The sequence below is a fragment of the Callithrix jacchus genome, chromosome 5 (assembly GCF_049354715.1).
Source record: "Callithrix jacchus isolate 240 chromosome 5, calJac240_pri, whole genome shotgun sequence".
Classification (NCBI taxonomy): domain Eukaryota; kingdom Metazoa; phylum Chordata; class Mammalia; order Primates; family Cebidae; genus Callithrix; species Callithrix jacchus.
In genome coordinates, this window is record NC_133506.1 from 115209785 (window position 1) to 115223057 (window position 13273).

Here is a 13273-nt window from a genome sequence, read left to right on the forward strand (position 1 = left end):
GGTGACAGAGCGAGATCCTGTCTCAAAAAGAAACAAAAATTCCAGTTTCTCTTGCAGCTAGATGCAGCCATATGACTAAGTTCCAATGGGATGTGAGAGAAAGTGAAGGTTGTAAATCAGAGTTGTCTCTTTAAAAGGGATGCTTCTTCCACTTCCCTTCCCAACTTGCAGGTAGGGACATGGGGTGGTAATCCAAGTAGGACTGATTAGAAGGAGCCAGGTGTGTGTAGACCACCTTAAGGATTGGAGCCTTACCACCATCACCATCACCACCCCTACTGAACAGCTAGGGATTTTTCTTTTTCTTTTTTTTTTTTTTTAGATGGAGTTACCCAGGCCGGAGTGCAATGGTGCGATCCCAGCTCACCGCAACCTCTGCCTCCTGGGTTCAGGCAATTCTCCTGCCTCAGCCTCCAGAGTAGCTGGGATTACAGGTGTGCGCCACCATGCCCAGCTAATTTTTTGTATTTTTAGTAGAGACGGGGTTTCACCATGTTGACCAGGATGGTCTTGATCTCTTGACCTTGTGATCCACCCGCCTCAGCCTCCCAAAGTGCTGGGATTACAGGCGTGAGCCACTGTGCCCAGCCTTTTTTTTTTTTTTTTTTTTTTTTGAGATGGGGTTTCACCATGTTGGCCAGGATGGTCTCCATCTCCTGACCTCATGATCCACCCGCCTTGGCCTCCCAAAGTGCTGGGATTACAGGCGTGAGCTACCGTGCCCAGCCTGAGCTTTTTTTTGGAAGACAGGGTCTCACTCTGTCACCCAGACTAGAGTGCAGAGGCAGGATCACAGGTTACTGCTCCAACCTCCCAGCCTCAAGCAGTCCTCCTACCTCAGCCTCCTGAGTAGCTGGGACTACAGGAATGTACCACTGCACCCAACGAATTTTTTAATGTTTGGTAGAGATGAGGTCTCACTTTGTCACCCAGGCTGGTCTCAAACTGCTGAACTCAAGCGATCGGCCTGCCTGGGCCTCCCAAAGGCCCTGTTGTCTCAGCTACTCAGGAGACTACAGCAGGAGAATCACTTGAACCCGGGAAGCAGAGATTGCAGTGAGCTGAGATTGTGCCACTGCACTCCAGCCTGGGTGACAGAGCAAGACTCCATCTTAAAAACAAACATAAAAACCCACCTTGGCCGGGTGCGGTGGCTCACACCTGTAATCCCAGCACTTTGGGAGGCCAAGGCGGGTGGATCATGAGGTCAAGAAATCGAGACCGTCCTGGTCAACATGGTGAAACCCTGTCTCTACTAAAAATACAAAAAATTAGCTGGGCATGGTGGCGCACGCCTGTAATCCCAGCTACTCAGGAGGCTGAGGCAGGAGAATTGCCTGAACCCAGGAGGTGGAGGTTAAGGTGAGCCGAGATCACGCCATTGCACTACAGCCTGGGTAACAAGAGCGAAACTCAGCCTCAAAAAAAACAAAACAAAACAAAAACACCTCAAACTCCTGGGCTCAAGAAATCCTCCTGCCTTAGTCTCCCAAAGTGCTGGGACTATAGGCATGAGTCACCGCACCCAACCACACTTGATTGTTTTTTTTTTTTTTTTTCAAGACAGAGTTTTGCTCTTGCTACCCAGGCTGGAGCGTAAGGGCGTGATCTCGACTCACTAAAACCTCCACCTCCTGGGTTCAAGCAATTCTTCTGCCTCAACCTCCTGAGTAGCTGGGATTACAGGTGCCCACCACACCCAGCTCATTTCTGTATTTTTAGTAGAGACAGGGTTTCACCAGGTTGGCCAGGCTGGTCTTGAACTCCTGACCTCAGGTGATCCACTCGCCTCGGCCTCCCAAAATGCTGGGATTACAGACGTGAGCCACCACACTCAGCCCACACTTTAACTTTCAAATGAAAGAGAAGTATATTTCTGTCTTGTCTCTGTTAAAGCAACCATATCAATATCCTAACAAATCAAAGCTACTTACAAGAGCTCCAGCTTCATTTGAGGCCATCTCAAGGCTCCAGGCATATTGTCTACCTAGCTTTTCTGATATTTGGAGTAATTACAACTTCTCACACTCCCCCATTCACTGAATCTCCAAGAGCTTCTCAAGAACAGGATGGATATCTTTTTATTTTTATTTAAGAGACTGCTTTCACTCTGTCGCCCAGGCTGAAGTACAATAGCAGGATCATGGCTCACTGCAGCCTTGAACTCCTGGGCACAAGCAATCCTCCTGCCTATGCCTCCCTAACAGCTAGGACTAAAGGTGCACAGCACTAGAGCTGTCTAATTTTCTTGTAAACACGTGTCTTGTTATGTTGCCCACGCTGGACTTGAACTTCTGGCCTCTAGTGATTCTCCCTGCCAGCTTCCTGAATCATTGGGATTAAAGGCATGAGCCATCATTCCTGGGCTATTTTTTTTTTTAAATGAGACAGTCTTGCTATGTTGCCCAGGCTGGTCTCCCACCTTAGCCTCCCAAGTAGCTGTGATCACAAGCACAAGCCACCACACCCAGCCCTCATACTTTCTTTTACTTCTGATGAATCCTCTGCACCTAGTCCAGTCTTGGCCGCCTCGCAGATGCTCCATACATGCCTGTTGGCTGGCTCAGTGCCCAGGGTGGAAAGGATGCAAGGGTTAAGGAGAGAGGCAGGCAATGCCTGTGTGTATGTGAGAAATCAATATAAATGATTTATATAGTATTTACACTCTCTATTAGGTCAGGTTATTCCGTGTACATGAAAAAAAAAAAAAAAGCAAAACCAAGTAGCCAACTCCATGAATCCTCTGGTGGGAGGAAGCATTTTAATCCGAGGTAGGGGATGGTAACACTGTACAGGGAGCACTCACAGCTCCAAGAGTTTCCCTTCAGATTATGAAGAAGCTCCTGTAAATAACTAGATTTCCTACAGCCTGGTCCTCTGCCCGCGGGAAGGAGGGGAAATGAATGTGAAAAGCATTGTGGTCTGCCGTCTGGTCATTCATAGATCCAGTTCTGAGCACAGCTCTTGTAATCTACCAGTTCCTCAGGGTGAAACCACAAGCCGATCTCCTTCTCTGCACTCTCCACGGAATCGCTGCCATGTATGATGTTCCTGGGTGGAGAAAGAGACAGTCACATTACCAAGACCAGAAGGATTCAAATGCGCCCATTGCCAGAAATCTACAGCCACTGCAGCATAAAAGCTGAAGCTCCATGGACATTAGACTGTGTTAAAAGAAAAAGCCTACAGTGGCCATTATATAACGGTGATGAATGCCCTCCCCACATCCAGCCTTCCTGGTCACACTGGTGCAAACAGTGAGAGCCTTCGGGAAAGACTCTGGCCAGCAAAGTATGTTGTACCAGGTTCTACACTTTGTGTAAGAGAGGTACAACCACAGTGATATTAACAACCAAAGCCAAACCACCAACTTAACAAGGAAGAAAACAAGAAACTCCAATAAAATCAACCTGCATATGGTATCATGTCTACCTCCAGCCTTAGAAACCCGAATCCTTATGGCAACTAAACCAGAATTTGGAAAAGCAGGGAGAACACCAACATCTCACCTGCCAACTTGTATGCAGAAGTCTCCACGGATGGTCCCAGGCTTGGAGTCCGCAGGGTTGGTCTCCCCGAGCATGACTCGGCCTGTCTTCACCACATTCAGCCCCTCCCAGACCTCCAAGGACAGAAGAAGATAAGGTCAAGGAAGAAAACCAATCTCAGCAGAAAATCTGGTAACTATTAATTCAAAAAAGGAAAAATACAAAGGCTCCATAAGATGACATTCACTCACTGAACCAATGTTTAGAGTATTCACTTGTTCCAGCATTCGGGAACCTGGTCTCCCTGCCCTCAGGCTTGCCTTTCTACAATGCATTCCCTATACAGCAACCAGAGCAGCCTCTTTAAAATCCCAAATGTGAAGGGTCCAGTAGCTTCGCAGCACTCAGGAAGTACATGGTCAACACACTCCCCCAAGAGAGGGGCCCTTGCCCATGCCTCTGAACTCCTCCCACCCCAACTTCCCTCCCAGCCATCAGGCTTCAGGCATTTCAACTCTCTTTCTGTACTTCAAAACGCCAAGCTCATTCCCATCCTGGGCCTTTTGTGCATGCTGTTTTCTTGGCTGGAAATGCTCTTCACTGTGATTCTGTACGTGGCTGGCTGCTTCTTGTCATTAAGGCTGAGCTTGAAATTGCATTCTTGGCTGGGCGTGGTGGCTCACGCCTGTAATCCAAGCACTTTGGAGGCCAAAGCGGGCAGATCACCTGAGGTCAGGAGTTCAAGACCAGCCTGACCAACATGGTGAAACCCCATCTTAAAAAAAAAAAAAAATAGCCGGGCACGGTGGCTCACGCCTATAATCGCAGCACTTTGGGAGGCTGAGGTGGGTGGATCATGAGGTCAAGAGATCGAGACCATCCTGGTCAACAAGGTGAAACCCCATCTCTACTAAAAATACCAAAATTAGCTGGGCATGGTGGTACGCGCCTGTAGTCCCAGCTACTTGGGAGGCTGAGGCAGGAGAATTGCTTGAACCCAGGAGGCGGAAGTTGCAGTGAGCCGAGATCATGCCATTGCACTCCAGTCTGGGTAACAACAGCGAAACTCCATCTCAAAAAAAAAAAAAAATTGCGTTCTTTGATCATCTAATGTCAAGTGATCACTTGCTACTCCTATTCATTTCTGGGCCTGTAACTAACCTATTTCATTTCTGGGCATATCACTAACCATTAGCTGATATATGAAAACATATCTATTTGTTCTCATTCACGACTGTATCCCCAGCGTCTAGAAGAGAGCCTGGCACAGATCACAAGCAATGCATGCTTGGAGTATCCCACACAGGCACTCACCATGGCAACTACCGGCCCTGAGTGCATGTATTTCACCAGGCCAGCAAAGAATGGACGGTCCTTCAGGTCGATGTAGTGTTCCTTGAGAAGGTCTTCAGAGGCCTATTCAACATGAGAAAGAATGAGAATGGCCCCCAAACCATCTAAGAACATGCAATCCATTTAATTCCCCCTCACCCACCCTGCTATGTAAAACATGAGCGGCTGGGCTCACTGATTCTGTTGTAACCCAATTCATTCTCCACACTGGAAGGGAGCAGTGACAGGACTCAAAAGTGCTTCTATAATTTTATACCAATTATCTCCCTATTAAGAATAAAACCACAGAACATTAAAATTAAATCCAGCTCTCTCATTAAAAAAAAACCTCAAACTCTAGGCCAGGCATTGTGTTGGCTCACACCTATAATCCCAGCGCTTTAAGAAGTCGAGGTGGGAGGATCGCCTGAGGTCAGGAGTTCAAGACTAGCCTGACCAACACGGAGAAACCCCGTCTCTACTTAAAATACAAAATTAGCCAGGTATGGTGGTGCATGCCTGTAATCCCAGCTACCTGGGAGGCTGAGACAGGAGAAACCCTGGAACTCAGGAGGTAGAGGTTGTGGTGAGCTGAGCTCATGCCATTACACTCCAGCCTGGGCAACAAGGGTGAAACACCGTCTCAAAAACAAAACAAAACAAAAAAGGCCAGGCACTGTGGCTCACACCTATAATCCCAGTACTTTGGGAGGCCCAGACCGGCGGATCACGAGGTCAGGAGTTCAAGACCAGCCTGGCCAACATAGTGAAAGCCTGTCTCTACTAAAAATACAAAGATTAGCCAGATGTGGTGGCACACACCTGTAGTCTCAGCTACTCGGGAGACTAAGGCAGGAGAATCACTTGAACCTGTGAGGCAGAGGTTGCAGTGAGCTGAGATTATGCCACTGCACTCCAGCCTGGGTGACAGACTGTGTTAAAAAAAATAAATAAAAAAAAAAACACCTCAAATTCCCAGGCTCAAGTGATCCTCCTCAGACTCCTTAGTAGATAGAAACACACCATCAGACCTGGCTAATTTTCTTTCTTTTTTTTTTTTGAGACAGAGTCTCCCTCTGTTGCCCAGGCTGGAGTGCAGTGGAGTGATCTCTGCTCACTGCAACCTCTGCTTCCCAGATTCAAGCAATTCTCCTGCCTCAGCCTCCCAAATAGCTGGGATTACAGGCACCCACCACCATGCCCAGACAATTTTTGTATTTTCAGTAGATCTGGGGTTTCATCATGTTGGCCAGGCTGGTCTCAAACTCCTGACCTCAGGTGATCTGCCTGCCTCAGCCCCCCAAAGTGCTGGGATTACAGGCATAAGGCACCACACCTGGCCATTCCTGGCTAATTTTAAAAAATTATTTATAGAGATAGGGTCTCACTATGTTGCCTAGGCAGGTCTCAAACTCTTGGACTCAAGAGATCCTCCGGCCTCGGCTTCCCAAAATACTGGGCTTACAGGTGTGAGCCACAATGCTTGGCCCTCAAGCATCTCATTTTAGATGGGAAAATTAACACTACAATAAATTCCATTCCCAGAGTAAACCCCAAATAAAATGTTAGAAGGACACCAGAAAGAAAGTCTTGGCATTTGATGAGCAGCAAACTAAACCAGGCCATTACCCAGGGATATTTCACGTTTATTCAGAGGATAAAAGCCCAGCATGATGACCATGTGATTCCCAAAGGTATCTACAAACCACACAAAAGTGCATGACATCTAGCAATAAATAATTTTGCTGAAAAATGAATTAGAACCTCTCACACTCCAAGGCTAATATGCGGGAAAAAATCACGTTAGCTAGAGAACAAATCATCTGTAGTTTCAACTCAGCCTGGCTGTGTTCTCTCTTGTACTGCATATATGCTTGTTAAAGTCTAACAGGGTCCCCTGGTTTTTCCAGCTCTGTGGTATTGCACTGTATAACGCATATCGCACACATTAGAGACACTCACAAATGTGGAGACTGGCTGCTGAGAAGCCCCATCATTCAGCCACCAGTTGATCATCACTTGCCAAAGTAAAACTATATGGCCATATAATCATTCCGTGGTAGGGATCCAATCCTCACCCTGTCCTTTCCTATCCAAATGAAGACTTTTGCAGTACAAGTCTCCTAACCGACACTGAGGTCACTTTCCCTTACCAGAGTCCTCTTTTAAATCTATTAATTGGTTCCAATTACCTTTTTGTTGTTGCTGTTTGTTTTGGGATAGGGTCTCTCTGTCACCCAGGCTGGAGTGCAGTGGCATGATCATAGCTCACTGCGGCCTCAAACTCCCAGGCTCAAGCAATCCTCTCATCTCAGACTCTCAGTAACTAGGACTACAGGTGTGCACCACTACACCGATAACTGATTATCTATTTTTGAGACAGGGTCTTGCTCTGTTGCCCAGCCCGGAGTGCAGTGACTTGAAATCCACTCACTTCAACCTCCACCTCCAGAGTTCAAGCCACCCTCCTGACTCAGCCTCCGTGGTACCTGGGTCTACAGGCATGTGCCACCACACCTGGCTAAACTTTGCATTTTTAGTAGAGATGGGGTTTTACCATGTTGGCTAGGCTGGTCTTGAACTCCTGACCTCAAATGATCTGCCCGCCTTGGCCTCCCAAAATGCTGGGATTACAGGTGTGAGCCACCATACAGGCCCTAACTAATTATGCTTAGTCTGCAAAACAGATTACAGGCTTTTTTAAGGGCTCAGGGGCTGAGAAGCTCAAGTTCCCCCTTGCTTCCTACCTCCACACCAGATTTAAATGCCCCTTTTGAGTCATGGCAGCTATCCTTCCATTCATTCTTCACCAAACCCACATATCCTTGATAGGAAATTAAATGTAAAGGAGAAAATGTCCGCACTCAAAGGTCAGAGAGCCTCAAGTTAAAATCCCAGTGTCTTCACTGACTGTATGCTATCAGGCACATCACTGAAGCTCTCCAAGCCTTAGGCTGCTCATCACTAACAACCATGAGAACAGGAATAAGGACTTCTCAAGGCTGGCATGAAGACTAAATCAGAAAACACATGTGCCAGCAGATGGTAAATGCCTGATCAACAACACATTCATTTCATTTTACCTTCTGCTGTGCTTTGAATGTGGCCCCCGAAGTTCACATGTTGGAAATTTAATTCCCAATGTAACAATGTTGGGAGGTGGGGCCTACTGGCAGGTATTTAGGTCATGAGGGCTTCACCCTCATGAATAATGTCTTATCTCAGGAGTAGGTATGTTATAAAATCAAGGTCAGTCCCCATCGTGCTCTCTCTCTAGCTCTCTCTCTCACTCTTGCGCTCTCTTGCCCTTCCATTCTGCCATGGGGTGATGCAGCAAGAAAACCTTTATTAGATGCCAGCTCGTTAACCTTGGACACCACATTCTCCTCTCAGCATGAACATCAGTCTACCCTCTCTTACATTAAAGCAGTTTTTTCTTTCTTTTTTTTAAGACGGAGGCTCCCAAACTGCTGGGATTACAGGCCCGAGTCACTGAGCCGGCCCCAAAGCAGTTTTCCTAAAAACATCACATAGGAAGTAAATTGCAAGTCAAACTAAATTTTAAAATGCACTAGAAGGGTCCAAAATTGATTCCCTTTGAGGAAAACAAACTGTCACCTATCTGATTTGAGAATTGGTATTCTTTTTTTGGGGGGGAGGGGGAGACAGTCTCCCTCTGTACTCAGGCTGCAGTGCGGTACAATCTCAGCTCATTGCAACCTCCCCCTCCTGGGTTCAAACAATTATTATATCTCAGCCAGCTTCCCAAGTAGCTGGGATTACAGGCACCTGCCCTGACACCCGGCTAATTGTTGTATTTTTAGTAGAGACAGGGTTTTGCCATGTTAGCCAGGCTAGTCTGCAACTCCTGACCTCAAGTGATCAGCCCGCCCTGGCTTCCCAAAGTTCTGGGATTACAGGCGTGAGCCACTGCACCTCGCCCAGCCAAGAATTTGAATTCTAATCTCTGGAATTTGTTTGAAGACGGGTTCTTGGTCAATCCATCCTTTACATTTATCAAAAGACTGCTTTTTAAGTAGCTTGCAGGTGCATCTGCTTTCTCCTATTTCAGAAGAACCTCCCCAAAAGCAAAACCATAGTTTTCCTCCACAAGCTCCTATGATACCTAATATATGCTAGACACTAAGCATTTATTAGTGTCTAGTAATTGATGATGGTAGGATGATGATAAGTCTCAAAGGGGGAAAAAAATCTCTCTAAAATTACCTGCTCAGGAAGCTCAAGACCAAGAAAAACATGCCCAGCTCTGAATCAGAAATTACAGAAGTACAGTCATATGTGGAACTCTGCTCTGCTTTTCCCTTAGCAATGCACCTCATATTACAGAGACTATTTCGGAAAATCCTAAATAACTTGGTTTGTTCCAAGACGTAGCCCAGCGCTAGGGCACTGAGGAGTTTCCAGGTCTCAAGACGTTTGTGTTCACTCTACCATGGAGAAGTTTAAGTAAGAAAGGTCGGGAGAAGCAGGTTCATCACAGTGTTCTCCTATACTACAAAGGAATCAAAATGGGAACAATGAAGTCCACGTACCTGCATGAATTTCAGACCAACAAGGCGGAACCCCTTCTGCTCAAAACGCTTGATAATCTCTCCCACAAGACCCCGCTGGACCCCATCTGGTTTGATCGCAATGAAGGTACGCTCACAGTTGGCCATGGTCCTGGGGATAGGCAGGTAGAGGAATGAAACAGCACGGAATCGCTTGCCTACATTGTCATCCTTCTCAAGCGGATTATCCCATAAAGCTGCTTTAAATCTGTTGGGTCAGCTCCAGGTCTCCCTCTGGTAAAAACCCAATTCCTCCCTAGTCCTCTCATCAATGAACTAATATGTCAAACTGGGGAATGGTCCAAAAGCAAGGACTGTAATATCTATCCCATTTGATTTATTTTATTTTTATTTCTTTTGCTTTTTTCTCAAGAGATGGGGTTTCACCATGTTGCCCAGGCTGGTTTCAAACTCCTGTCCTCAAGTGACCCATCTACCCCAGCCTACCAAAGTGCTAGGATTACGGCCATGAGCCATCGCACCAAGCCCCATTTGATTTTTTTGTTTTTTGTATTGGGTCTTGCTTTGTCACCCAGGATGAAGTGCAGTGGCATGATCTCAGCTCACTGCAACCTCTGTTTCCCAGGTTCAAGCAATTCTCCCACCTCAACCTCCCGAGTAATTGGGACAACAGGCAAGCGCCACCACATCCAGGTAATTTTTGTATTTTTTTTTAAGTAGAAACGGGGTTTTACCATGTTGGCCAGGGTGGTCTCAACTCCTCACCTCAAGTGATCCACCTGCCTCGGCCTCCCATGGTGCTGGGATTACAGGCGTGAGCCTCAGGCTGGCCCCCATTTGATTTAATAAACATTTTTTTTTTTTTTGAGACAGAGTCTCGCTCTGTCACCAGGCTGGAGTGCAATGGCACGATCTCAGGTCACTGCAACCTCTGCTTCCTGGGTTGAAGCAATTCTCCTGCCTCAACCTCCCTAGTAGCTGGGACTACAGGTGCTCACCATGCCCAGCTAATTTTTGTATTTTTAGTAGAGACAGGGTGTCACCATGTTGGCCAGGATGGTCTTGATCTCTTGATCTCATGATCTGCCCACCTCGGCCTCCCAAAGTGCTGGAATTACAGGCATGAACCACAGCACCCGGCCAATAAGCTTCTTTCAAGCATCTACTGTGTAACAAACACTGTGGTGGAACTAAGATACAGGATGTAAAAACAAGGCACTATCTTTCTCAAGAATCCAGCTTGGGGAAAACTACATTGATAAAAGTTTTACTAATGTGAAAGTGATGTCTGGTACAAGGTAGTGTGAATAATAGTTTGACTTAATGCCACAGCCATAGCATTAAGAGTTTTACAGAATATATCGTTGCAACCCCCTTCATTTTACAAACTAGGAAACAGGACCAGAACATCAGAATGAAGGTCAAAACCCAGAATTCCTAACCCATTAATCCATTCTCGTAACATATGCTACACCTTATACAAGGAATATTTTGAGTAGCCAAAAAACAGTGGGGTGTGGGAGAACTAAAGACAGTAATATCTGATATGGGGCATCATACTGAAAGGAAGCCTATAGAGCACCTATTTCAGCTCTTCATTTTACAGAAGACTGGGCTCATGACCTACCCTGTATCACAGCTTGAGACAGGAGGCCCCTCGACTTGAAAGACAATTCCTAAAGTAGACAGCAGCACCACCCCTTGGCCCCACCTTCCTGTCCTTTAGTTAACCTCTTCTTACAGCATCTTAGCACTGTAGTCCAATTCTCTGTTTGTGTGTCTGCCTCCCCACCGGTCTCTGGCCTGCACACCAAGTTGGTTTACTCCTGTGTAGGTCTATGGTACCTAGCCACAGGGACTAGCAGTCAATAACAGCAAAAAAAAAAAAAAATGTCTTAAATGAGCATCGCCCTGCAACTTAGAGAGAGAGAGAGAGAGAGAGAGAGAGAGAGAGAGAATGCCCAAAGACTGTGGAGAATCTCCCGATGGGGCTTGGGACAAGCATAGATTGTCCAGGAGAAAATAGGACTAAATCCGAGTCACGCAGCAACTTAAAAAAAAAAATTAAAAAAAGAAAAATAGGGATAAAGCACCAGAAATAGCCCCTAAAAATGTCCGTCCACATCGATCCCAGTGACACAACAGTAAGCACTCAGTGCCTGTTGAATGAATGACACACACACGCGTGTCATTCAGCAAGCACTTACTGAGCGCCAACTCCATGCCCGGCACTGCACTCCACAGAGACAAATAAGGCACAGCCCTGTCGTCGCGGCCTGACAAGAAAAGCGGCCACCGACAATGGCGAGTCCACGTAGCGTGGGACACGCGCCGACCGGTCTGCACCTGTCCACAGGCACTCCCTGCCTTTCCTCGCATCAGATCCTCCTCGCCGCCTCTCAGAGCTGAACTCTCTTCTTCACTAAGCCGCCTCACCTCCCCCACTCTCGCAACTCCATTTCTTTCCCTTTTCTCTGAGGATCCCAAACTCCTCTTACCCCTCCAGCAGCTTGGGCTTGAACTCCGGCTGCAGCCTCCAGCACCCGAAATGCCTCTGGGCTCCACGTGGTTAGCAGCACTTGTACGCAGGGAACGCTTCTGCGCAGATCCGCTGCCAGAGAGCCCATTTTGCCGAACACCGTTTGCCCACGCTTCCTCTTGGGAGTAGGCAGTCAATCTAGGGAACAACTTTCTGCTGTTTAACTTCCGGCGCTAGCTTCTTCAGGCTCTTCCGGTTAGCTGCGTGCTTTCTTCCCTCCACCCCCGAGTTCTCTGACTCACTTCCTTCGTTCGCGAGCAAATTGGCTTCCCGAGAGGTGGCGCTCACACGTTTCATGAAGTCCAAAAAGCGCCTGACCTAGTAGACTTTTCGCTCCTGCTTTGTGTTTCTTCACCTCTTCTAGCCTGTCAAGCAATATATTGTTTACTGAGTACCTACTATGTGCACCTACTATTGAGTACACTATGTGTATTCTAGGCCCTAGGGATACAACAGTATGCTCTCTTGTAGCTTCTGGGAGGGATGGGAGTATACGAAAACGAAACAAATAAGCAAATTAATATGTAATAGATCATATTATGTAAGTGCTGTGAAGAGAAGGCCAGAGAAATCTCTGAGGAAGTGATAATAGAACAGACCTGCCTGAAGTGAGGGGGCAAGCCCAGTGATCCTCTAAGAGCCAGGCATTACGGTGGGCATCGAGTGGCAGAAAACACGGTTAGAATAGAGCCAAATCTTTTCTCTGAGACAGAGTCTTGCTCTATCGCTTAGGCTGGAGTGCAGTGGCGCGGTGCAACCTCCGTCTCCCGCTTTCAAGCGATTCTCCTGCCTCAGCCTCCCGAGTAGCTGTGACTACAGGGGCCTGCCACCATGCCTGGCTAATTCTGTATTTTTAGTAGAGATGGGTTTCACCATGTTGGCCAGGCTGGTCTCGAACTTTTGACCTGGTGATCCACCCACCTTGGCCTCCTAAAGTGCTGGGATTACAGGCGTGAGCTGCCATGACTGGCCGTTGATTTCCTACTTGCTTACTTATTCATTTGTTTAGACATTGTCTGGCTCTGTCACCCCGCCTGGTGTGCAATGGCAGAATCTCCACTCACTACAATCTCTGCCTCCCGGGTTCAAGCGATTCTCCTGCCTCAGCCTCGCGAGTAGCTGGGACTACAGGCCCGCACCATCATGCCTGGCTAATTTTTATATTTTTAGTAGAGACGGGGTTTCACAGTGTTAACCAGGATGGTCTCGATCTCCTGACCCCTTGATACATCTGCCTTAGCCTCACAAAGTGCAGGGATTACAGGCTTGACCCACCGCTCCCGGCCAGAGCCAAATCTTATGTTGTGAGATGCTAGTACAGATTTTGCACAAGCCGTGACATCATCACTGATAAACGTTTTCAGGGGAAAAAAAATTCTCAC

At 47.2% G+C, this 13273-nt stretch overlaps 1 protein-coding gene across 3 annotated transcripts; it reads right to left on the reverse strand.

Annotated features, from left to right (window-relative positions):
* Positions 1–2704: 2704 nt before the first annotated feature.
* Positions 2705–12031, reverse strand: NME1 (NME/NM23 nucleoside diphosphate kinase 1). Of its 3 annotated transcripts, NM_001204876.1 has the most exons (5): positions 11851–11954; positions 9374–9503; positions 4803–4904; positions 3510–3622; positions 2705–3051 (listed from the first exon to the last, which is right to left on the reverse strand). In NM_001204876.1, the coding sequence occupies exons 2-5, from the start codon at positions 9497–9499 to the stop codon at positions 2934–2936; spliced, it is 459 nt and encodes a 152-aa protein (NP_001191805.1). In that variant the 5' UTR covers positions 9500–9503; positions 11851–11954; the 3' UTR covers positions 2705–2933. The 3 variants fall into 3 exon arrangements, with proteins under 3 accessions (NP_001191805.1, XP_035153744.1, XP_008995604.1); XM_035297853.3 differs by lacking the exon at positions 9374–9503 and having other exon boundaries at positions 2732–3051; positions 11851–12031; XM_008997356.5 differs by lacking the exon at positions 3510–3622 and having other exon boundaries at positions 2732–3051; positions 11851–11908.
* Between the last annotated feature and the right edge of the window lie 1242 nt (positions 12032–13273).